Consider the following 26,110-nt stretch of genomic DNA (forward strand, 5'->3'; position numbering starts at 1 on the left):
GGCACCACCTGGATGTTAAGCTCAGCTCTACACGGCTAACACAGGTATTCATTAAATTCAATTCCCTGAGCCCTTGCAGAAATCCTGTGTTGATTCTTCAAGAGATGAATGAAAGATTCGAGAGGGAACTTCCCAGCTGTCAGAGGTGGGAGACATGTGAAGTGAGATTTCTTATTGGGACCAAGTGACGTCACTGAGGCTCAGTTTCTTTCTCTGTAAAAGGGGATAGTAAGAGTACCAGACAGAGTCGGTTGCTCTTGGAATTAAACGTGGTAAGGTTTGTGAAGCGCTTACTTGGAACCAGAGTTAGCACACAGTAAGTGCTCAATAAACGTACATTACAGGTGAGGGCTGCGGAAGGTGTAGATGAGCCCAGGGTCCTTCCTGTAGCCTGGGGGAGCCTGGTCCCTCTCCCAGCTGCGGGAAGGGGCGTGGTCAATTCAGGGGGCGTGGTCCGGGCTTCAAGGGAAGACCAATGGGGGCGCAGAAGGGCGCGGCCCTGACCGACATGGGCGTGGCTTTGATCGGGTGGGAGGGGCCAGGCCGCTGTGGGAGCCTCCGGGAAGAAGATGCTCGGGCCAGCAGCCACCGCCAGCCCTGTCGCCGCTGCCGCCCGCACCCGCCGCCCCCCGGGTCTCCATTAGCGGCTGCCTCCGCCTCCCACCTCCGGTCCCCCTCCTCCGGCCCCCCGCCCCGAGCAGGGTCTGGGGGGCTCGGCCCTCCACCCGGGGGAGCAAACAAGGGGGTCCGGACCGCCCCCAGTGGCGCGGCCAGTCCCTGGTCTCGGTAATCTTGAGAGAGACCCCACCCTTCAGTTCTCTCCGGGCCGTATTGGGGACCCCCCTTGCCCTCCCGTCCTGCTCACATCCGCTCTCCAGGCTCTCCAGGCTCTGACAGCCCCCCAGAACCAGCTCCCTCCCTTCTTCCCTCTCCAGGGTTCCCCCTCCCCCATCCCTCCGCCGCCGCCCCCTCCCCCTCCCACATCCCCTTCCCTCCCCCTCCCCCCACCCCCGTCCCCCGCCCCCCCCCCCGACCATGAGGATGATGGCCGCCGGCGCGGTGCACGGCCTCTTCACGGCCTCCGCGGCCCCGCAGCCGCCGCCGCCCCCGCCGCCGCCGCCGCCGCAACCCCAGCCTCCCCAGCAGCCGTCGCCGCCGCCACAGCAGCCGCCGCCGCCGCCGCCGCAGCCGCCGCAGCAGCAGCAGCCGCCGCCCCAGGCCCCCCCCATGGAGCCCGAGGCCCCGGATTCCCGCAAGAGGCCCCTCGAAACGCCCCCCGAGGTGGTCTGCACTAAGCGCAGCAACACGGGAGGTGAGAAAGGGTTGCGACTCGGTGTGGGGGAGCGGGCAGGGGGCCTCGCCTTTCTCCATCCTCCTCCCCCCGCCGTGGCAGGTGCAAGGGCTCTGGGGCGGGGAAGGGCGCCCCTCCCTAGACCCGGGAGCTGAGAGGGGCGTTGGGGAGGGGGCCGGACCCCCTCCCCCTCTCGCCGCTGCCCGGGGCTGGGAGCTTTGTCTGCGATGAGAGGGGATGGGGGGGGAGGGGGTGGTTAAGTGTCCTTGGGGGGCGCAAAGGATGGGGGGCGTGGGTCCTTCTGGGCGGGCGTCTCTGTGTCCTTGAGGGGTGTGTGATGTGACCCTTTCGGGGCAGGGGTGTTCCCGGGCTGGCGTGTCCTGGCGAGGAGGAGGGGAAGGAGTAGAGGAGGCCTGTGGACCTGGAGCTTCCCAGCCTCCATCCCTGGGGATGTCCTGAGCAAGGGTTGTCCCAGAGGGAGGTGTGAGTGGGCCATGGGCGAGATTGTGCGTGGGGACAAGCTGGGTGGGTGTGTTGGGTGAGATGGTGGAATGGGTGGGTGTGTAAAGCTAGGTGGGAGAATATGTAGCAGGGACAGGTGTGTGTGTATTTGTGTGTATGTGCGCGTGTGGGCCCTGTAAGGCCTGGGTGTGTGACATTAAGGATCATGGATATGACAGGAAAGATGTGTGTGCGTGTGTGTTAAGAAACAGGGTGAGATGAGGGGCTGGGCTCTGTGTTTGAGACCCTCAAAGGGGTACGTGTGGCAAGGGAAAGTGTGTGCATGTCACCCTAGAGGGGGGGCTGTGGCAGTGTGACACATTAAGTGAGAGGGTGTGTGTGACATGCAAGGGGGTGTGTGGGGGAAGCTGAATGGGCCAGCTCCGGGTGTGAGCCATGAGAGGCTGTGTGGATCAAGGAAGGCAGTTCAGTGTGTGTGACACCGGCGTGTCTGGGGTGGGTTGGGACCAGGAGAAGCTGGTGAGGGTATGTGACAAGAAAAGGGTGTGGGTGTGACTCCAAAGAGGCTGTGCCTGGGTGTGACACATGGAGGTGTGCAACAGTGACATCAGAGGGGGCGTGTGCGACAAGGGAAGGTGGGTGTATGACGGGAGAGGTTAGGGCTCTGTGGGTGAGCTGCACGAGGGTGTGTAACAACGGAGGGAAAGATAGTGCCTGTGTGACAGGGAATGTGTGTATATGACATCTAAAGGGTATGAAAAGGGAAGATTGCGTGTGTGTGTGTGTGTGTGTGTGTGTGTGTGTGTGTCTATAACAAGGGGAGGGGGTGTGTGTGTAATGGTTGAGTATGTAACTAGAGATCTAGAGATGCGGGAATGTTTCTATGTGTGAGAGAGACAAGGGATTGTGTGTGTACGTGTGTGATGTCTGTTTGACAACACAGAAGGTATACGTGTGTAAGACAGGAGGGCCCCCACTGTGTGTGTGACCTGAGGAAGTATGTGTACCAGAGAATAAAAGACAAGCGGGGCGCTCTAGCGGGTGTCTCTCTGGCCAGGGATTCAGGAAGGAGGTAGGGATTTTCAGAGTCTCAGAGCTCAGCCTCTTAACTCCCTGGATGGAGGGAGACCCCAGAGCAGACAAGCCCCTCCCTGCGGTCACCTTGGCCAAAATCTGCTTCCTCTGGCCTTTTCCTCCGGATGGGAGAGGAATGACCTGGGTCAGAGTGCATGCTCCCCACTCCGCCAGGCCCTGTAGTGGGTGGGGTGGGGACCTCCCACCTCCCTCCCCTCCATGGAACACAAGCCAAGTCTCTTTCCTCCATTCCAGCACCACCCTCCCCCTCAACTCCTGCCCAGGTGGGACAGGAATCGGGGACCCCCTGGCTGCCTGTGAGAGGGTGTCCAGCAGAAATTGAAGGAAAGGGAAGTTGGGGGAGGGGTGGGAGGGAGCTTCCTGTCCTTCTTCCTGCTCCCCCCACCCCCAGCACACACATGAATATGTCCCAGCCAACTTCCTTCCCTTCTTCCTGCCCCACTGCCATTCCCAGTGCTGGAGAGAATCAGGGACCCAGGCAGACCCAGGCAGGGACCCAGGCGGTCCCTGGGCGCCTGACCTGGCAGCCCAGCCCTGCCCCTGCTTTTGTGTGTGTGTGTGTGTGTATGTGTGTGTGTGTGTGGTGGTGGTGGTGGTGGTGGGGCATCTCATCCTTCTTTTAAAGGGGCTGAGGTGCTCCAAATCTGATTGCTCGGGACAGCTCAACCTAACAATAGTCACAGTCAGGCCCAAGTACCTGGCACCTACTAGAAGTCAGGCTCTGAGATATGGGTTAATTTCCTAATACAACACTCTGGGGGAGAGGATTTGAGCTGCTTTTTTGCATGAGGAAAACAGGCTCAGCAAAATGAAGCCACTTTTGCCCAAAGTCACCCAGCTCATAAATTGGTGGAGCTGGGATCTATCCAACCCTGGGCCGTCTGGCTCCAGAGCTCATGTGCTTTAACCCTGGGCATCCTGCCTCCCTCAGCAGCGGGGAAAACTAGGATGAGCCCTTAGGGACCCTCCCCTCCGGGCTTTTCCACCTCCCCTCCTGGTGACCTGTGGGGAAACTGAGGTCCGGAGATGCAAAGGGACAGTCCTCCATTTATAGAGACACTCAGGAGACAGCGTTGGGCAAGGATCCGGGATTTTCAACTCAAAATTGAGGGCTCCTTGCGATAATACTGCCATGAGTGGGGGTGCTCTGTTAACCTCACCCCTTTCCTGAGCCTCAAGAGTCACCATCTGTCAAGTGGGAAAATCACAATAATCACAAGGATAATAGTAATAATCACTACCCGTTTTGCGGCTCTCTGCTTTATAGGCAGTAAGTCATGTAATTCTCCCCACACTCTGTGATGTAATAATTAACCACAGTAAATTATAATAATGGCTAATATCTATGGTCTGCAGAGCACCAGGAAGTCTTATGGAAAAGACTCTGTGCACGGCACAGACCAATCATGTACTCCTTACAATTCTTGTATGTTCCCCTTCTTAACAGATGTCACACTGAGGCACAGAAAGGCTAAGTAACTTGCCTATGGTCAGTCAGCTAATCAGAGGCAGAGCTGGGGTTTGAACTTGGGAGACTGGCTTCATGATATGGGTAGACACTATAGTGAACCCCATTTCTGGATGAGGAAGCCGAGGCCCAGAGGGTTGAGGGAGACTTCTGGGGATGTAATGACAAGGCATGGCAGACGGGGTCGATCAAGCTCGGGCCCGCAGAGCCAGCCTGCCTGCCACTCCTGCCTGTTCTTGGGGGTTGAGAGAGGAGATGGGGGCTGTTCCCACTAACGTCTGGGCTCCGGTACTGCCAGACACCATTGGTGGGGAGACAAGGCACTTAAGGACAAGAGGACTGGGGAGGGGGCTGGGAGTTTAATGGAAACTCAGGTTAGGAACTCACTCATCAGAGAGACAAAGGGCTGTAGTCTAGCGGGACAACACCAAGGGATGCAACCCACCCGGAATACAGATGAAACTCTTCAAGGTGTTCCTTGCCCATAGACACACGCACATGTGCACCAGTCTCACACACACACACACACACACACACACACACACACACCTCCTTCCCCACCCCACCCCCTGCCCCGAATGAGTTTCCAGCCTCCAGGTCTTGCTCCCAGCATCCTCGCTGTTTCCCATAAACACAATGTCACCAAAGTTAAGAGCCCCAAGAGTGAGACCTTCCAGGGTCCATCTCATCACAGCCATGGGCTTGGTGTGGGACAATTTATTTCACTGCTCCAAGCCTCAGTCTCCTTATCTGGAAAATGGGAGTCATTAAGATCTGCTACTACCACTCCGGGCTTTTCTGTGGCTTAAATAGGACTGTATATATGATACACACCGCAAATCATCAATACACAGTAGCTGTCGTTACTACGAACGGTGCCACCAAGAATGTCATCGGAGCCTGTTGCGCTGTTGCGCTATCCCGCGGTGCTTCACCCTGTGGAAATCATACCCATCCACCTTTCTTTCACTCAGAGACGGTGTCACAGCTCGAAGATGGCATCACACCTTCGGCATGCCGTTCCCCCCTGCTTCGGTTGTATTGCATTTCTCACGGGAATGGGCAGCACCGTCATTCACAGACTGCCTCACACACCTGCTGTCCCCACCCTCCTGAGCGGTGCTGCTCCCCGCCACCGTGTCGTCTTGTCTTCCACCAGCCACATCCCCACACGCTCCCACAACAGTGTCAACATCACACCCCCTCCGCCTCACACCTCCGTGGAACACACCGATACTTCTGCCCCCAACCCTCAAGCCAGAGCAGGTCCCATAAGCTCGCACCCCAACTTTGGTTTCCCCTAGACCTCCTGTCATTGAAAACAACACACCCCCCACCCCTTCAGCTCTCCCTTTGTCGTTAGTGACCCCCCCTTTAAAACCACCTATCAGGGTCAATTCTCTGATAAAAAGTGTGACTCTTACCACACAGCACCCCAGATCTCTCAGATAGGTCACCATTTTTTTTTTAAAGATTTTATTCATTTATTTGACAGACAGAGATCACAGGTAGGCAGAGAGGCAGGCAGAGAAAGAGGGGAGAAGCAGGCCCTCTGCGGAGCAGAGAGCCCGATGCGGGGCTCGATCCCAGGACCCTGAGATCATGACCTGAGCCCGAAGGCAGAGGCTTTAACCCACTGAGCCACCCAGGCACCCCTAGGTCACCATTATTTAAGGAGAGAGGGATATTGGTTGCTTTTTGGAAACTCCAGAAGCATTTCTGAAGAAGGTAGGCACAACAGATGATGGGGAGACTAGTAAAGAGAGGACTGCCCCTTCCCAAGGTGGGAATGCTTGAAGTTGTAGCAGGAGGAAAACCAGCAGGAGAGAAATGGGCACCTCTAGTTCTTCAGTCATGGTCAAGGGTAAAGGGGGCTGCCTGAACCCCAGCGGAAAAGCTAACGGGGTGGGTGTGGAGTTCTGGCATTTAGATCCTACTTCAGTAGAAGGAAGAACTTTTTCACAGGCAGAGCCTTGGTTTCTCAAACCGGGTGGGAGCATGTGAGGTCTGGGGGCTCCGCCTTCAGCTGAGGGTGTGTGTCTCCCCTTGGTGCAAGGCAGGCTGGAAAGAGAGGCCTGGCTTTTTGCTGGGGGACGTGGGACTCACCGAGTGCATTAAAGGGGAGGGGGCAAGCATACTCCCAAATGGGAAAGACATGCAAAGGATTCTGAAGAGGATCAGAGGGGTCTGTTGGCCACAGTGGGGACTACTGTCCTGTGTTCTGAGCTTCTGCAAGTGGGAGATCCCACCTAGTCATTCTCCATAGGAGGCTGGCTTCCGGTCGAGGCTCCTGGTTTGTACTAGTCTGATACAGGGACCCTCAAGCACCCGGAAGGGGCTTAAGAGGATCCATGGACAAACTTTTTTTTTTTTTTTAAACCATTGTATGTTTATATTCTATGCTTTGGAGGGGAAAACATAACCAGCCTTCAGACTCTGAATATTAGCAGTGGTTTTTAGGTGTCCTCTTTAAAGAGGCGCATTTAAATTTTAAAAAGTGAGTGAACTTGGAGGAAATGGTCTGTGTCATGTTCCCTGCTGTGTCACCAGCACCTCAAACAAGGCCTGGCACAGAGTGGGTGCTCAGGAAGGATTTGTTGGAGGAAGGGAGGAAACAGTACTGAGAGGATACATCAAGGGCAAAGGCAAGAAGTAGTGTAAGAAGGAAGAAAATCAGAGAGATGAGGGACAGGTTCTCGCTTCCATCAGTGAGAGCTCATTCCTCCTCCAAGAAGCAGAGAAAGGCCTGGGACATCCTCTAGGGAGGAAGTGATGAAGGAAGTGGGGTCTCCCCTCCTTCTCCCATTGCCCAATGAAAACCTCAGGCCTCAGAGGCTCGTCTCCCCACTTGCAGAGCACTTATCCTGGGCCAGACGCTGTTAGAAGAACTTTGCTTGTGTTTCTGACATTGGTAAATGTCATGATGATAGTGGAGGTGATGATGGCTAAGGTTTCTTAAGTGTTGCACGTGCCTGAGACCAGCCTAAGTACTTTACGGTTTATCACTTAATTTCCATAGTCCCATGAGGTAGTGCTTTCATATCCCTATTTTGCCGATGAGAATACTGAGGCCCCACGAGGTGAGGAGGTTTGCCCAAGGCGCTGCATCCCGTCAGGGACAAAATTCACACTCAGTCTAAAGCTGTTTCTGCTGTTGCATACAGAGATTCCTAGGGAAGGGGAAGGCAGAGGGCACAGAAAATGGGGTGGGGATGTAATCCCAGTTTTCTTCAGAGTAGATGAATACCTTCTACCTTCAAGAAGGAAGTTGGGGAAGAGGCCCTGGCTGGAGAGAAGATAGGGGTTGAAGTTAAAGAAGGAAAAAGCGGATAGAGTCCTTTGTGAGAATGCCCTCCCCATCTTTCTGAGCCTTTCAGGGATGGAGGATTGGTCTCCCATCTCTTTGACAGGTTTAGGGGTGGGGGCAGGCAAGAGGCTGCCTCTGTGAGCCCAGGGAAGAAAGTGAATTCAGGGGGGGTCAGGATGATTGATGGGAAGGCACTCTGGGGGGCTAATTACTTAATAGGTTTAATGGTCTGATGAGGCAAGTTTAAGTGGATTGCCATGGGCTTAGGGCAACCCCTTCATTCTGGACCCCCTCCCCATACCTATGAAACCACATCCAGTCTCTTGCCCCCACACCCCCATCTTAACACATCAGGGATCCCAGAACCTTCAATCTAAAGGGATCAGGCAGAGATGGGCAGGCTTCCGCCCCCTCCCCCCGCCCTGCCCCCACTTTTACCAGAACAGTTTCTCTTTTATCTGCTCTGTGTGTTGGAGTTTCATGTGAGACATTGAAAATAGGTTTCCTTTGCTTAAAAGAAAAAAAATTTAAAAACCACTAGGGGATGTTTTAAGACCTTAAGCTTTGGAAGCAGAATGGCCTGGCTCCTCCCTTCCTTTCCCCAGTGTTTATTGCATGCCTACTGTGTGCTGGGCCATGGCATGAGTTCCTGGGACACAGGGGTGAGCTCCAGTGGACTTCTGTGGTACCTTGTTCTGAAGGCACAAAACGAACAGGAGAGGATCCATCTCCTCCTCAGGGTTCCAGGAAAGCTTCCAAGAAGAAACAACATTTGAGTGGGGACCTGAAGGACAAGAGGAATTTGCTGTGGGAGGGAAGTTCCAAGCAAAAGGAACATGCAAAGGCCCTGAGGTGGGTGGGAGGAGGGAATGTTTAAGAGGAAGTAGGTCCGATGCACATAGAGGAAGATGAGGACGTGAACCTGGAAAGAAGTACAGGGCCAAGTCACAGAGGATCTAATACTGAGAAGGCTCCAGAATTTCTACCCTATGAGAACTTAGGGACAGCAGTTGGGTTAGAAGGTAGAAGAGGTTAGGCATGTACCTTGAGTGCATTAACGAAGCACTTTACACATGACCAAGAAAACTGGTCCCTAATGAAGAATTACCGCAGCCCCACAAGGGACCACTGGCACCACCTCCCCACCCCTGGGTCTTGGAGACTGTCCTTGAGTGCATTGGTCTTCGGAAAGTGCTAAGCAAGTGAGAACCAAGAACGAAACAGGATTGCACTGGAATCTCAAACCAGTGACTTTCTTGGTGCCCTTGGGCAGCCGACCTTGGGTTGGTGCCTTCACCACCTGCATACCTCAGTTTCCTCCCTCATAAAAATGGAACTCATTATAACTCCTTCACTGGGAGTTGTAGGGAATGGTTGAGGTCAAGCTTGCAAAGCACTCAGCCCAGTACAGGGTCCATATTGAGCGCTGAGGGATCTTCTGGAAACCTAAGTCAGATCCTGCCCCTCCTCTGCTCAGAGCCATCTCTGGTTCCCATGGACCCCATCTCACGTGGAGTAAAAAATTGAAGAGCCTACTGTGGCCCCACCACTACCACCAACCCTCTCAGCCCCTCACCTCCTTCCACTCTTTACCTCTCTGCTTCAGCCCCAGCTCCACTGGCTACCTCACCTTCCCTCACACAACTCAGGCACAGTCTCACCCCAGGGCCTTTGCACTTGCTCTCCCATGGAGGCACATGTTTCCATTCCCACCTCCACAGCCTGAAAAACAATCAGTCATAAGGGTTCAGAGCCTGGACTCTAAAGTCAGGTTACAAAGTACTGCTTTCATAGCATCAGTGTGAAAATTAAAAGAACTAATATTTGTGTAGTACTTGGAACAGAGTCTAGTGTTTACTAGGTTCTGTAGAAGTGTTTGTTAAACAAAGAATGCCATATTCTTGGGGAGGGCTTTCCTGCCCACCGGATCTGACACTACAGCCCCTGCAATCCCCCTTCCCTTCTCCTGCCCTCTTTTGTGTTCTTGGTGCTGACCACCATCCGACATAAAGCATACTGTCTGTCTCCCCCTCTTTCTAGAAGAATGTAGCTGTGTGAGCTCTTGGCTGAATCACTGAAACTCTCTCGGCCTTATTTGCCTCATTTGCCTGCAAAATCAGGGAGTTTGTCTGTTTTCCTCACGGCTGTTTCACTAGAATACTGCCAAGCGTGTGATAGCAGGTGCTCAGTAACTATCTGTGGAATGAATGAATGAATGAGTGAGGGAATGAATGAAGATCATTATGTGTTTATTCTCCCTGCTGCTATTCTCATGGCCATTGCTCCTGTATGTTCCTTTGATGCCAGGGGTTTCCTATGACCACACCATGCTGAGGGGGAAGACCCCTTCCCCGGCCTCCCTTACCTCCCCTCCCCATGTGCCCCTGCAGAGGAAGGCGAATATTTCCTGAAGGTGCTGATCCCCAGCTACGCGGCAGGCTCCATCATTGGCAAGGGCGGGCAGACCATCGTGCAGCTGCAGAAGGAGACAGGAGCCACCATCAAGCTCTCTAAGTCCAAAGACTTCTATCCGGGTGAGCCCTGGCCCAGGACTCTGCCTTTGGCCTCCTGTCCCTCCCACCTGGGCCCTGGATAAGGGGGAAGAGCTGCCCTTGGGGCAGTCATAGTGATGGGGTTCTCCCCTCCTCCTAAGGGGACAGAGCTGCCCTCAGCCCCAGGGGGCCAGGCCTGAGCAGATGGGGGTGGGGGCAGGGCAAGACAATGGGCCTGCTGCATATTCATGAGCTCATTTGCATGATGTGCTGGCAGATGTGCCCCTTCCCACACACCTGCCTCTTTGGGTCAGTTGGAGTTGCTGGAGGGGGGTGGGCAGGGAGGCAGGTGTCAGGGTGTCCCTTGGGTTGGGGGGCCAGCCAGCCGTGTTGCACACTCCCCCCCACACACACACTTCTTTTCCCTCACTCTTTCCCTTTGGATTTCTCTGTTACCCCATCTTGCCCAGTTTGAGTCCCACTGGTTTTCTCTATCTGCGTCATTCTTCCCTATGTCTCTCTCATTCTGTTTCCGACTTTCCCATCTCTTGCTCCCCAAGTCTCCATTCCCATCTACCTCTCTCTGGCTCCTCCTGCTCTTCTTTTTGTTTCTATCTCTCTGATTCTGTTTGGCTGTCCCCCACCCCTTGTCCCCATCCGTCTGTCTTGTCCATCTCTGTTTTCCCTCCTCTCTCCCTCCTCTCTCTCCCCCTTCTCGTCTTCCCACCCCTCGCCCCATCTTTTTCTTGTCCTCCACCTCGCATTGTCTCATATTTTTCTTTCTCTTGCTCCTTAACCCTCTCTGGCCAGTCATTCACTCAGCCAATATCCAGTAACACCCCCTAAATGATCTGCTGGATTGCCCCTCATTTCTTCCTGACTCTAGTCACCCACCTCTCCCTTCATGTTTCTTTCCCAGTCTCAACCCCCACATACTTTTTCTCTCTTTCCTCCAAACCAGCCTCTTTTCTGCCTCTCCTCCAGCTCTCTCTCTCTGGTGGCCATAACATTTCCAAGTCCCCTCCCTCCCTCTACTGTCCCCTGCTTTATCTGTCACCCCCTCTAGCTCCCCCTCCCAAGACCAGTGCCTGGGCTTTGACATCTAGAGATGTCCCCCAGGAAGGGCCCCCAGAATTGCATCTTTGGACCAGAGCTGATTCTAGTTCATCCTTAATCCCCTTGGATTTTTTAGGTCAAACACCAAAGCTGGAGCCCAGGGTCAGGACACATTCATATTCTCTCTCTCTGTCTGTCTCTCTCTCTCTCTCTCTCCCTCCCTCCTGCCTCCATCCACCCTGCCGCCCATCTCACTAAGCAGCTTTGGCAAGAGGTTTAGGGAACTGTCCAGGGAACCAGGCACACACCCCCAACCCTGCTTTCCTCTTCTACCCTGGCCCAGTTTCCCCCACACATCCCCTAGGCCACAAGATATGGATAAGACCTCTGCTTGGGGCATATGTCCGAGGACTCTTGGTTCCTTATGCTTGGATCACATTCTGTGACATGAAACACATCATCTCCTCCCAATTCAGTGACATACCCCACAGGCCAGGCATCTGAGAACCCCAGAGGATGGGACAGTCATTGGCTTTCTTGGGCCAAATACTATTCAAACAAGCAACATGAGCCAGCATTTCTCCCCAGCCCCAGGAATGTGTCCAGCGCCCCCTCCCCACTGCTGACATGGAATTTTCGGATCATAAAGCTTGTGCCACCTCATAGATTCAGGACATGGCCCCACACATCCTAGTCCAGCCCCTACGACTTCCTAGGACCCACAGGAACACAAGAAATGAGGGTGCTACCGGTTGAAAGGAAGAGCATTTTTCACTTTGCTCCTGACTAACACCCTTTCATTCATTTATTCAACCTACATTCTCTGATTACCTATTCTATGGACAGAGATGAGGACAGCAGTGACTGAGATATCCCCCCCTTTCCCTCACAGATTTCACGGCCCAGTTGGGAAGACAGACTGAACACCAGCAATGACCCAGCGTGGTCAGGGCTAGGACAGGGATGCTCAGAGAATGGTGGCAGCCCAGACAGGGCACCTGACCCAGCCTGGAAAGGTCAGGGAGGGCTTCCTGGAGGAGGGGCCCAGAACAATAAGTAAAAGTGAGCTAGATAAAAGCAAGGAAGAGCACTCCAGAAAGATGAACTAGCATGTTCAAAGGCTGGAGGGGGAGTTTGTTCACTGTGACTGAAGCAGACAGAGCAGATGAGAAATGACAATGGTGAAACACACAGACAGATGGACACACACATACACATGCATGCACACACACACACACACTCACTCACTTGTGTCTACTACATGAAACAAAAACCTACCTGACCGTTATCCCCAAGAGAGGGGCAGAGTACAAAGGTTGTCCCCTCCTTGGTACAGGAAACGCCAAGCCCCAGACTATCCTTCCAGATCATTCATAGAGAATGAAGCCCAGAAAGAAGCAGGCATTTGCCCAAAGCCACATACAGACTTACGTACACGCACTCAGATACCATAGTGATTCCAAACTGCTTCTGATTTGGAGCATTTGCCTAAAGCTCTGTCCCCAGAAGAAAAGCACAGACACACAACACACACTTTTTAAAAAATTACTGATGTATAATATTGCCTTAAAGTACAAAATCTTGAGAGATTACTTCATAAATCCATACATTACTCTTTTTTACTATCAAAAATATGATAGCAAAAACGGAGTCATCTTATGCTTTCTTCCCAACACACGCACCAGCACACACACAGTCTGCATACCCCACATCAAACACAAGGGTGGCTCAGTGGTTAAAAGCTCAGACTCTGAAGCCAGATATCTGGGTTCCAGACCCTGAACTTCCACTACTGGCTGAGTGAACTTGAACAGATCCCAAACCTTCTCTGTGCCTCAGTGTCCTTAGCAGTAAATTGAGAATAATAATAGCGCCTACCTCCTACATGAAGTGCACAAATATATACGAAGTGCTTAGAATAGTGCCAAACGCTTGGTATTTTGTAAGCACCAGCTGTCATTATTGGACACTCTTTCAGAGGCTAACCGAGCCCTCCAAAGCCCTCATGGACCCCAGTTGAGAACTACAAAGTGTGGGAAATCCCAGACTCCCTGAGCTGGAAGGGAGCCTCGCCATAATGGAGAGCAGACCCATTTAAGCCAGGCTCTCCCTAGGGCCCCCCCCTCCAGTTCCCACCCTGACCCACACCCTTTCCTATTTACACCCAGATGGAGGCAGCCTGCACGCTGACTCACCCTTGGCTCAGACCAGTCCATTGTTCTGGGGTTGGGGGGAATAAGTGAGGAACAGTGGCCCAGAGGAGATGGAGGTTATCAACTATCCAAGTGCCCCCCAAGACAGTGACACCCGGACATATGGATAGACTGGCATGCCAGGCTGAGAGATGCCAGTGAGGGCTCAGGGTGGGGGCACCAATGTGCTGTGCTAGAATGCCCATGGGAGACTGGACCCTCACCCCCAAATGTCCCAGACACTCAAGCACATGGAGCCTGGCACGGGCTCAAGACCTTTTATAGATCCAGGGAGCTAACTGGTCCCTACAGGCAGTCCCACCAGAGAGAGAGACAGACAGACACCCACTCTACACAGCAAAAATGCACAGCTCGACCAGGCGCACACACTTTCACACCAGCCGGTCACAGTAGAGCTGTCTTTGTCTGGCGGTAATGCATACAGACACACACACACACACACACACACAGACACACACACACCAGTCCTCCTGTCATACTAACGCTTGAGTCTACTTTTCGTCTCTCTCTCTCTCTCTCTCTCTCGCTCACATTGACACACACCAGTGATAGAACCTTGTCTGTCTGTCTCCTACACACAGGCTCACGCACATAGACACGCATGCCACACACCAGGCACCCAGATAATCTTTCGAACACTGTAAGGTGTCTCATGGTTTTTTTGCTGCCAACGCTCATGCTAACATCAGTCTCAAAGTGATAGTCATTCATCATACAGCATCAGCACGGCTTCCTGAGATCCTTTGTTTCTTTCTCTCAAACTCTCCTGAACAAGCAGCTCGGTCTCACAAATGGTACACACATAACCTTGAACATCGCAGTGATACTCAAAGTCTTTCCCATGAACAAGAGTGCATACATGGTTACTGGATTCACTGTGTCGTGCTGTCGGTTTACAACTCAGTCTCTCCCACTTTTTCTCTTATACACGTACACAGCTAAAGACAACTGAGCCATTCCAGCCCAGGTATACACATGCATGGACACCTGCTCATACACACACACACACACACACACACACACACACCACTCACCCAAACAGCCACACAGATATATTTGCACTGGTCAGCTTGTCACCCAGGCTCTATCCCACACACATATCCCAACATCACCCAGAGCTGGTTTCTCTGTTCCCCACTGCCTCCCTACCTCTAGTACACACACATATGCACGCAGAGTGAGGGTGCCTAGGTTAGAACCACAGCCAAAATCTAGACACTCTCCAGCAAAGGCATCCATCCCACTCTCCTTTCTCCATCCCTGAGCCCCTACCCTTCCCTAAGTTGCCTCTGCTCTCCCTGTCCATACCCTTGCCCTCCCCCACCCTTCAGCCCTCCATCTGGTGGGTCCAGGCAGGCACTCTGGTCTCTCTTCTGCCTCCCCCATCCCCCAGCCCTTCCCCATCCTCTCCAAAAGCCCAGAGGCCTTCGCTGCAGGCTTTCAGGGGTTGCTACGGCAACGGGGCTTCGTCCCTCGTCCCCCTGGGGGTGGGCTGAGGACCCGGCCAGCCAGACCGATAAGGGGGTTCCAGTTACTGTGGCAACCGTTGCAGGCCTGAGCTCTAGTCTTCTGGGGTGGGGGGGGAGGTAGTGAGTGAATGGTTGCCAGAGCAACCAGGAGCCGGCAAGGACTGGGAAGAGGCAGCTGAGCCCTGTCTTCCCTGCCCAGGGCTGCTGTGGGCATCGCAAAGCACTTAAGCATCATTCTTCCATCCCCTGGGGTTGTTTTGGGGGAGGGACACAAAGTGCAGATTATAAAACAGGCATTCCACTCACTTTCCCAGCTACCCATCATGGCCTGGGAGTCCATGCCAACTTCCCCAGGCTTACCATGTGCCCTGGGCCCGGTTAGGTCCACTTTCTAGATCTAGGTTTCTCTTTCCATTAAATGGGGCCTGTCTCCCAGGAATCTTCTCATTCCTGTGTGATGAGGGTGCCCTCTCTCTCCCTTGCTCAACAGGAACCACAGAACGAGTATGCCTGGTACAGGGCACAGCAGAGGCCTTGAATGCTGTGCACAGCTTTATTGCTGAGAAGGTCCGAGAAATCCCACAAGCAATGACCAAGCCTGAGGTGGTCAACATCCTTCAACCCCAAACCACGATGAACCCCGACAGAGCCAAGCAGGTCAGCAGGGGCAAAGACTGGGTTTCTGTAAAGCCGGTGAAGTTCAGGAGAAGATACTTCTCCCATATCACTGGATTACTGTGGGAGTTGAATGGGATAACGCTGATAAGATATTTGTCAAGCAAATACATGGTAGTAATTAGTTGTATTAGGTAGTATTAGGGAGTCAGCCTAGGGACTCCAACCTCTTAGAGTGGGCTTGATGCAGAGACGGAGTGAAGGTCTGGGAGAATTTGCCCTAGATGCCACCCCACTAGCGCCCCCCCGCACACCTTATCCCTCCTTCCTGGGATTCTCTAGACCCTTTCCTTCCTTCCACCTCATCCCATTGTCTCCCAGAGCAACCCGCCTCCCACTTCCTGTTCTCACCGGAAGTGACTTCATTGACAACCCATCCACATCCAGAAAAGTTTAGAAATGGCCTCATACTCCCTCTCTCCTTTAATTATTGTATGGTGTAGCCACCATTTGGGAGAAATGGGTATTTTGCTAGTGAGAGAGGGGGCAGGTCCTTCTCCTACACAGCCCTCTCTAGGAGGGATGGAAGGAGGAGGACAGCGCCTCTTGGTTGCCTCAGTTACGGGGAAGCGGTGGCGTAGGGGCATGGCAGGGAGCGGACCAATCAGTACCCCGGCCTCTCTGGTTGCCATGACCACGGGGTTCACCGGGCAGGTGGGCTTGCTGCAAAGCCCCTGGCGTGGCCCTGGGTGGGTAGGAGGGAGAGGGCAGGGGAACTGTGCACACTCCCCATTTTCTCCCCCTTTACCCACTCCCAAATACTTGCAAACACGACGCAGAGGGGCAAGAGCCCCTGGCAGGAGGACAGGACCCTTATGAGGGTTCCTTAACTTCTGCCTAGAAACAAAGACCAGAGAGAGACTCTCGGTAAAAGGAATCCGGAATTCTTAGGAATTCAGTTACCCTGAGATGGGAGAAACCACGGACCTGAGTTCCCCCGAGCTCCTGGGGAAATGGTGGGCGGAAAGCCCTGGAAGAATGCTGCCAAGCGAATCATTCCCAAAAAAGACTTGGGGCTTGGGGCTTGGAAAGTGGCTGCTGTCCTTGGTGCTGAAGCGGCTCTGCCGGGTCTCTCCCGAATTCCTTCCCACCAGCAGGCCACGCCGTTTACACGGTGGCAAGAATATCACCTTTTTCCTCCACCTTGGTCGCGGCCACAGAGGGCTAAGAGTTCATGAAGAGTCTGCACATGCTTCAGGGAAAATGGGGTCAACACCGTCTGCACCTGATCCTTTCACCCCTCCCTCTAATCCACAGAAACTCTGAGATAGTGGAATCGAAAGGTTATAGGACCAGGATTTTTCCTCTCCTTATTCATTACTTAGGGGGCTCTAAAGAATGAAAGAGATAATGGCTGAAGGCTCTGGAGTCAGATGTTGAGTTGAATTTTAGTCTGATAACTTATTTCTTTACCTGGGCGACCTTGAATAAGTGACTTGATTTCTCCATGCCTCATTTTTCTCACCTGCAAAATGAGATTCATTATGGCACCTACTTAAGGGCAGTGATCAGTGTTCACTGTTGTTTAAAAAGCACTTAGCATGAATTCCTAATTCATAGAAAGTTCTCAAAAAATGTTAGCTGCTGATATTATTATGGGATTTTTAAGTCAGGAGACGGGTCTACTCTCTTTCTACATTGGACTTGCTGTGTTACTCTAGGTTCCTTTCCCTTCTGTAAGCCTCAGTTTCCTTACTTTACAGTGTGGAAGCTGGGCCAAACCAGGGATTATAAATTGAAATGCCTCCAAGATTCAGCCAGGGAACATAAGAATTGAGGACTCTGGCCTCACCAGAGAGATATGATGCTATCCCTAAAGGGGGCAGCTACTATTCAACTCAACTCAATTCTTACCCTTTGGGAATGTAGACAAAGTGTTGCCACATCTCACAAATTTTTCAGAAGAAGCCAGAAATATTTGAAATCAACTGATTTTTAAAGGTTGGCTCAACCTTAAAACCACTATGTGGCTGGGGGCTACCTGCGGCCCAAGGACCCCCACTTTGCCACCTCTGGGTTATACCAGTGGTTCTCAGCCTTGGCTGGTATCTGAATCATCTAGGTGTCTTAGAATCCAGATTCTTGGTTCCCAGCCTAGAGCCACTGAATCGGAATTTCTGGGGTGAAGGCTTGGAAATCTGAACATAGATTCTGGACTGGGATCAGATCCTGGCTCTAATACTATCTGTATGACCTTGAGCAAGTTACTTAACCTCTCTTGCTTCTGTTTTCCAAGCCATAAAATGTGATAATAATAGTGTCTGCCTATTCTTTCTTGTAAGGTTGCTGTAGAGATTAAGTAAGTGACTATATGATTATGAAAAGTGTTTGAAAGTGTTTGAAAGTGTTCATATAGTGTTTGAAAGTGAAACACCATATGAAAGTGTTTACCAAAGGGTCGGGCAAATGGAAGGACCGTTAGCTGTAAAATTATTACTCTACTATTACTATTTGAAAATCTCCACAGACTTGCAAATCAGGGGAACAGATGTTCTCTGAGGTCTTTCTGGCCCTAAAACTCCTACAATTCTATGGCTCTGTGATTTCAAGATTTTTGATGTACATTATTCTAAGACTCTACTGTTCTGACTGATGTCCTGGCACTCCAGGATTCTATGAAACTGCACCTGTGATCTCTCTGAGATGCTGTGGGTCTACCACCTGGGCCCATCAGGAAGACAGTTAACCATTGCCGAGGGCTTCCCATGTGACAGGCACTCCAGTCATTGAATATTCCCAATGGTTGTATGGAGTAGCTGTGGTTACATCTGTGTTGGAGGAGAGGAAATGAGGCACAGAAAGGTGAAAGCATTTGCTCTCACCATTTTTGGTGAATAGTTAATTCATCCTTTCTTTTTTCCTCTGAATGCTGTATCATACTAAATACCTTTTGATTCTTAGGTCTGGTTCTAGCCTCTTGACTTGCCGGACTCTTTTTCTGATGACGTTTTTGAATATATAAATTGAGATATTAAAAAAATTGAGATATAATTCCCATACTGTATATTTCACCATTTTAAAGTATACCATTTAGTGCTGTTTAATATATTCACAAAGTTGTGCACTGATCACCTAATGTAATTCCAAAACGTTTTCACCACTCCAAAAAGAAGCCTTACATGCTTTGGCAGTCACTGTCCATTGTCCCAGCTCCCCCTTCCTGTCCCTTCCAACCAGTAACCTATTTTTGGTGTCTATGGATTTGCCTATTCTGGATGTTTTATATAAATTGAATGACATAACACATGGCCTTTTGTGTCTGGCTTCTTTCCCTTAGCGTACTGCTTTCAAGATTAATCCGTACTGTAACATATATCAAAACCTCATTCCTTTTTATGGCCAAATAATATCCCACCATATGCATTTATCACATTTTGTCTGTCTATCAGTTGATAGTCATTTGGGTTGTTTCTTTTAGCTATTATGAAGAATGCTGCTATGAACATATGTGTGGGTATGGTTTTCAGTTCTTTGGAGCATATACCTATGGATGGAATTGGGTCAGATGATAGATCTAACCTTTCGAAGAACTGTCAGACTATTTTTTAAAACAACTATACCACAGATGTGAGATTTAAATCCAGGTCAGCCCATGGAGGTAACAATGACAACAACCATTTCTTGAGCATCTACTATGAGCACATATTACCTGGACACTCACATAGCACCATACACTCAGCACATAGTAGGTGCTCAAAAAATGTTGCTTGTTTGACTAATGGATAATGATCTGCCTGCCCATAAGGGCCAAGCAGAAACATAGCTAAGGGGCACTGGTCCCTGAATCAAGCTCATCATTTCATGAATGATCTCAGTTAAGCTTCATAATAAATCTGTGGAGGAGGGATGGATATCCCCATTTTATAGATGAGAAAACTGAGTCTCAAAGAGGTTAGGTCACTTGCCCAGCATCAGTGGTGGAGCCAAGATTTCCAACCTGAACAAATGTCTGGAGAGTCCAAGGCATTCACACAGTCTTTGCTGAATGCATACCAGGCATTCCCCTAGGCACCGAGAACCCAGTAGTAAACAATACAGACAAATATCTCTACCCTTGTAGATCTAACATTCTTTCATGTGGAAACCGAAAACAAGCAAGCAAATAAAAAAGTCAGAGAGTGAAAAGTGCTATGACAAAAGACAAAGCAGAAAAAAGAGGGGGAAAGAGTCCTGGGGCATTTTTTTCTCCTTTTATTTTGAAAATGTTGAAGAATAATACAATGAACTCTCTATACACTGCCCTTAGACTCAGTAAGCATTAACATTTGCTTTATCTCTTTATACACATGAACACACACAAGCACTTGTTAGCTTTATTTGCTTGGTTGTTGGGTGGCTTGTTTGTTTTTGCTGATCCATTTGAAAATAAGTATAGACCTCGTGACTCTTTATCCCTCAGTTCTTGAGCATGTGTCTCCCAAGACTAAGGATGTGTCCTGTTTTGTTATGTTACTGTTATCGCACCTACAAAAATTAACACCAATTCCATGCTCTCGGTTAGTAAAAAGTTCACATTCACATTGTTCCAAAATATGTTATGTCTATAAAGTATTTTCCTATCCAAAATTCAGTATTTCTGCATTGCATTGAGTTGTTAAAACTTATTAGTCTCTTTTAATCTAGAATAGTCTACTATACATGTATTTTTAAAGATTTTTTTTAAGATTTTATTTATTTAACAGAGGGAGAGATCACAAGTAGTCAGAGAAGCAGGCAGAGAGGAGGAAGCAGGCTCCCCGCTGAACAGAGAGCCCGATGCGGGGCTCGATCCCAGGACCCCGAGATCATGACCCAAGCCGAAGGCAGAGGCCCAATTAACCCACTGAGCCACCCAGGCGCCCCTAAAGATTTTTTTAAAGTAATCTCTACACCTAACATGGGGCTCAAACATACAACCCCAGGAGCAAGAGTTACACAACACTTTATTGACTGAGCCAGCCAGGCACCCTATCTACTATATATTTTGAAGATAGAGTCAACAGAATTGCTGATTGGATGCTGAGTGGCAGGGAAAGAGAGGACTTATAAGTCTTGAGTCTGAGAAGGGAAAGGGTGCATTTCCCACATACTGAAATGAGGAAGACCATGGTAGAAACACATCTGAGCAGATGAGGTGGTCCACTTTGGATTTTTTTTTTTTAAGATTTTATTTATTTATTTGACAGACAGATCACAAGTAGGCAGAGAGGCAAGCGGAAAGAGAGGAGGGAGCAGGCTCCCCGCTGAGCAGAGAGCCCGACGCGGGGCTCGATCCCAGGACCCCGAGATCATGACCCAAGCCGAAGGCAGAGGCCCAATTAACCCACTGAGCCACCCAGGCGCCCCTCCACTTTGGATTTTAAGTTTGAGGTGTCCATTTGACATCATTCCAGAGATATGAAGTTAGCAATTGGATACAAGTCTGGAGGTGTCTCTGCCAGGGACATAAAATAAGCAAATAAACAAGCATCAATAATTGGGGTGGTAAGGCCTCTTTGTGCCTTAGTGCAAAGACCTGAATGATGAGGTGAGCCTCCTTTTCTGGGAAGGAGCATTCTAGGTGAGGGCATAGCAGGAGCAAAGGCCCTGAATCTGGACGAAGCTTGCAACTTGGAGGAACAGCAGGGAGCCTAGTATGCCTGCCATGGAGTCAGCAAGAGGCGGGGAGGGAAAAGTCGAACTCAGATCAACAAAGAACAGAGCAAGTAGAGCAGTGCTTCTCAGGCTTGTCAAACCCCATGCCCTCTTTCTCCTACAAATATTTTCCCAGCCCTCTTTCCTCTGAAATTACACACACACACACACACACACACTCATTTCAGTGCATGGAAAGCACATATAATGTAGATGCATTACCTATCTAAATCCCTTAAGATTTTCAACAGTTTTATTAAGATATTAATTCACATACCTACAATTCACCCACTGAAAGCATGCAGTTCAAAGTTATTATATTCAGAATTGTGCATCCATGCCCACGATCAATTTTAGAACATTTCATTTCCTCATAAAGAAACCTTGATCCCCGGGCGCCTGGGTGGCTCAGTGGGTTAAGCCGCTGCCTTCGGCTCAGGTCATGATCTCAGGGTCCTGGGATCGAGGCCCGCATCGGGCTCTCTGCTCAGCAGGGAGCCTGCTTCCCTCTCTCTCTCTCTGCCTGCCTCTCCATCTACTTGTGATTTCTCTCTGTCAAATAAATAAATAAAATCTAAAAAAAAAAAAAAAAAAAAAAAACCTTGATCCCCTTAGCTAGCATTCCTCAATCCCCACAGCTCAGCACCAGCCCCCAGCCCTAAGCCACCACTAATCTACTTTCTGTCTCTATAGATTTCCCTGTTCTGAACATCCATATAAACGGAATCCTACAATATATGGTCTTTTGTATCTGGCTTCATTCACACAGCATGTTTTCTAGCTTCAACCATGTTGTAGCCTGGATCAGTACTTTGTTCATTTAAATTGATTGCCAAGGAATATTCCATGGTATGTGTGTATAATTTCTTTATCCCGTAAGACTTTTTTACATAAAGGAGAAATGAAAGGAAGGTGATGTGTTATGAAATGAGATGAATTTTAATAGGTAAATGTTACATGTTACTACAGCAGATGTAGTGCCATGGTTAGCTGCTCGCACCTAACACAGTCCGAGACAGTGACAAACACAGTGAACCAGGGTGTCTTATCAGAGATGCAAATAAGACACATGGCATTACTACTGTTATCATGGTTGTTTTTTTTGAAACGATGAACCAGTCTTGGTAAATTTCAGAACAAAATGAAGTACAATCTTCCCTTCCTTGACAGATTAGTTGCATTCCTGGAAATTTCAGTAGCTCTTAACCACGTGGGAAAAAGAAAATACTCGGCACTTATATGGATCGTGGGGTTCAGGTCTGGGCTCTGAATTTTATAAACGGACTTTTTGCCAACACGAATGTCCAGGGAGTCACTTAAAAAGTCATACGGGCGGACAATTGGTCGGTTGGATGTTGTAAAGAACTGACATCCAAAGCCCAGGCCCACAGCGTGCCCGCATCTGCCCCCTCAGTCGTCATGACAACCAGAAGCTCTCCCACAAATTTCCCAAACAACCCTGGGGTCCAGCTCAGAGGCAGAGAGGGGAGGCGGGGGCTTTAGCAGGTAGAACCGGCAGGTGTGAGAGGATTGAGCAAGAGGAACCTATGTGTAGAAGTGCTCTTGGATATGCCAAAGGAGACTTTTGGTTTTGAAAGCTCCCCCTCCCCCACCCCCAGAATTAAGATAGATCAGATTTGCAGCAGCAAAAGATGGGCCTTTCTGCACCCGAGAAGGGGACCAGTGTATTTAAGTGCCCAATCCTCTCAGATGTGAGGTTTATCTTCATTTTACAGCTAGGACAACTGCATTAGATTGCTAGGGCAGCCGTAACAACAGACCGCAGACCGGGTGGCTTAAGCAACAGAAATTCATTTTCTCAATAGTTCCGGAGGCTAGAAGTCTGAGATCTGGGGCAGGGCTGGTTTCTTCCAAGGCCTCTCTCCTGGGCTGGGAGATGGTTGTCCTCTTCTCCGCATTCTCACGCCATCTTTCCTCTGTGTGCGCCTGTGTTCTAAGCTCTCCTTCTTATAAGGACATCATTCCTTTTGGATTAGGACCCACCCCAATAACCTCACTTAACCTTCATTGCCTCTTTAAAGACCCTCTGTCCAAATGCTGTCACATCCTGAAGTACAGGGGAGGGGTGGATCAGACTGCAGCATCTGAATGTCGGGGGCAACAATCTGACCCATAACAAAAAGAGGGTTAAGCGCAGTGACCTTGCCAGTAGGGTGGGAAACACCACGGAGCAGGAATCCAAGAGGCCAGACTGCAGCTTCTCCACAATCTGGGTAACCCTGGGGGGAGTCCCTTTCTCTCCTAGGTCGCAAGTGACTCCTCTGTAAAATGAGACTTAATGACTCCTTTTCTGGGGCTGGGAGTCAGAGTGTTTAGTATTTCTAGAAGGCATGAACACCAGTGCAAGCTGGGAGCACCCGCTGTCCTGGAGGGCACCCACTGGGTTAGCCATTAAGTCTTTAAGGTGCTGGAGGGAAGGGAAATCCCAGGGGTCCCAGGGACACAGGACAGGGTGCCTGAGAACCTACCAAGAGAACTTGGAGTACTAGCTCTTTTTTTTTTTTTTTTTTTTAACCAACCAATATGAAAGTATTTCGCTATTTTTTCAAGGGGGCACAGCGGGCCTGATCTGGGCCAGGGGAGAGCGGGGCGAGTGAAGAGTGCAAGGCCTTGCCTAACGTTAAGGTTCAGTCTCCACTCACCGTCCTAAAGACCCTCCCTCTCGCCCCACACGCAGGCCAAGCTGATCGTCCCCAATAGCACCGCGGGCCTGATCATCGGCAAAGGGGGCGCCACCGTGAAAGCCGTGATGGAACAGTCGGGTGCCTGGGTGCAGCTGTCCCAGAAGCCGGAGGGCATCAACCTTCAGGAGCGCGTCGTGACCGTCAGCGGCGAGCCGGAGCAGGTGCACAAGGCCGTGAGCGCCATCGTGCAGAAGGTACAGGAAGACCCCCAGAGCAGCAGCTGCCTCAACATCAGCTACGCCAACGTGGCTGGCCCCGTGGCCAACTCCAACCCCACCGGCTCACCGTACGCCAGCCCCGCCGACGTGCTGCCCGCCGCCGCCGCCGCCTCGGCCGCTGCCGCCTCGGGCCTGCTGGGCCCCGCGGGGCTGGCGGGCGTGGGCGCCTTTCCGGCCGCCCTGCCTGCCTTCTCAGGCACCGACCTGCTGGCCATCAGCACGGCGCTTAACACGCTGGCCAGTTACGGCTACAACACCAACTCCCTCGGCCTGGGCCTCAACTCGGCCGCGGCCTCCGGGGTCCTGGCCGCCGTGGCCGCCGGTGCCAACCCCGCCGCCGCCGCTGCCGCCAACCTCCTGGCGTCCTACGCGGGGGAGGCTGGGGCGGGGCCCGCCGGAGGGGCCGCCCCGCCTCCACCCCCGCCCCCCGGAGCCCTGGGGTCCTTCGCCTTGGCCGCAGCCGCCAACGGCTACCTCGGGGCCGGAGCCGGCGGCGGGGCGGGCGGTGGGGGTGGCCCGCTGGTGGCCGCCGCAGCTGCAGCCGGGGCCGCCGGGGGCTTCCTGACGGCGGAGAAGTTGGCAGCCGAGAGTGCCAAGGAGCTGGTGGAGATTGCGGTGCCTGAGAACCTGGTGGGGGCCATCCTGGGCAAAGGGGGCAAGACGTTGGTGGAGTACCAGGAGCTGACAGGCGCGCGCATCCAGATCTCCAAGAAGGGAGAGTTCCTGCCTGGCACGCGGAACCGGCGGGTCACCATCACAGGCAGCCCTGCGGCCACACAAGCCGCTCAATACCTCATCAGCCAGCGGGTCACCTACGAGCAGGGAGTGAGGGCCTCAAACCCCCAGAAAGTGGGATGAGGCCTGTGGTGTGTGCTCCCACCCTCCTCCCGGCCCCTTCTTCCTTCTCCTCCCCTCCCCCACCCCACCCCCAACTCCTGACCTCAGCTCGGGTGTAGTCCTGCTCCTGGGTGTAGTCCTGCTCCTCGTGGGAAGGGGCTGGGGTAGGCCTGACTGCACCCCCCCCCCTCTGGTAGTCATAGGCAGGATTGAGTGATGGCTGGGGAAGGGGCCCAGAAGCCCCCTCCCCCAGCTCTGAACTGACCCCCTTCTTCCTTCCTCCCGGCGCTTGGCTGGGCCTGACCCTCCTCTCCCAGGGCCCGGGTCTGTGTGATATCTGTATATATTGCATTTTGTTGATTTTAATAGAAAACAAAGTGTTATTTTCTCTTTCTTTCCCTCCTTTTTTTTCTTTTTTCTTTCTTTTTTTTTCTTTTCTCCCCTCTCCACACCCCGCCTTTTTTTTTTTCTTTTTTTCTTTCTTTCTTTCCTTTTTTTTTTTTTTTTTTTTTGGTGAGGATTCCCCCCCCCCTTTGTAAGTTTTTGTTTTCATATGGGAGGAGGGGAGGGAGCCTCTGGGCCGCCTAGAATGAGGGGCCTCCCCCAAACAACACCCCACCTCTCCTGCTTTCATTTCTGGATCTGAGAGAAGGGACGGGAATAGAGGTAGCTGAGGAGTCCGAGCTGAAATGGGGTATTTGGAGCAGGGACCCCAGAGTTCCCAGATTTTCTCAGCGACTCTACCCCTATTGGAGTTGCCTCTCCTAGGTGGGACTGTTCACTGTTTTGTTGTCAGGCCCTAGTGGGGGAGGGGGTGCAGTGATGCTGGGAATGAGGCCAGCTCTGGGATTGGTCCAGTCCTGTGGGCAAGACTCTTGTGAGAGGCTGGAACAACTTCCTGTGGTTTTACCTAGAGTAATGGGAATGAAGTTCCCTGTTGGGATATCACTGAGTCAAGTATTTTCTGGGGTGCTGCTGGTACTCCTTATGATGTCATGGGAAGTAGTTCCCCAGAGGTCACTTCCTGTGATGATAGGACAGACAGGTACTTCCTATGATGTCTCAGTGGGCCTCCCTTGAGGGTTACTTCAGTGACATCATGGGGGCATGTACTTCCTGTGGCAGCTCCAGGTTATTTCCTGTGATGTCATTGGAATGGAGCATGCACTTCCTGGATTGGGCCATGGCCAGTCACTGACACTCCTTCTC

General features: G+C 51.5%; 1 protein-coding gene across 1 annotated transcript; it reads left to right on the forward strand.

The window, feature by feature from the left end:
- Positions 1–532: 532 nt before the first annotated feature.
- NOVA2 (NOVA alternative splicing regulator 2) lies at positions 533–25,284 on the forward strand. Its single transcript, XM_059151960.1, has 4 exons — positions 533–1,312; positions 10,014–10,157; positions 15,344–15,510; positions 23,840–25,284. The coding sequence occupies exons 1-4, from the start codon at positions 1,036–1,038 to the stop codon at positions 24,920–24,922; spliced, it is 1,671 nt and encodes a 556-aa protein (XP_059007943.1). The 5' UTR covers positions 533–1,035; the 3' UTR covers positions 24,923–25,284.
- Positions 25,285–26,110: the final 826 nt, after the last annotated feature.

The sequence above is a fragment of the Mustela lutreola genome, chromosome 16, assembly GCF_030435805.1.
Source record: "Mustela lutreola isolate mMusLut2 chromosome 16, mMusLut2.pri, whole genome shotgun sequence".
Taxonomy (NCBI): domain Eukaryota; kingdom Metazoa; phylum Chordata; class Mammalia; order Carnivora; family Mustelidae; genus Mustela; species Mustela lutreola.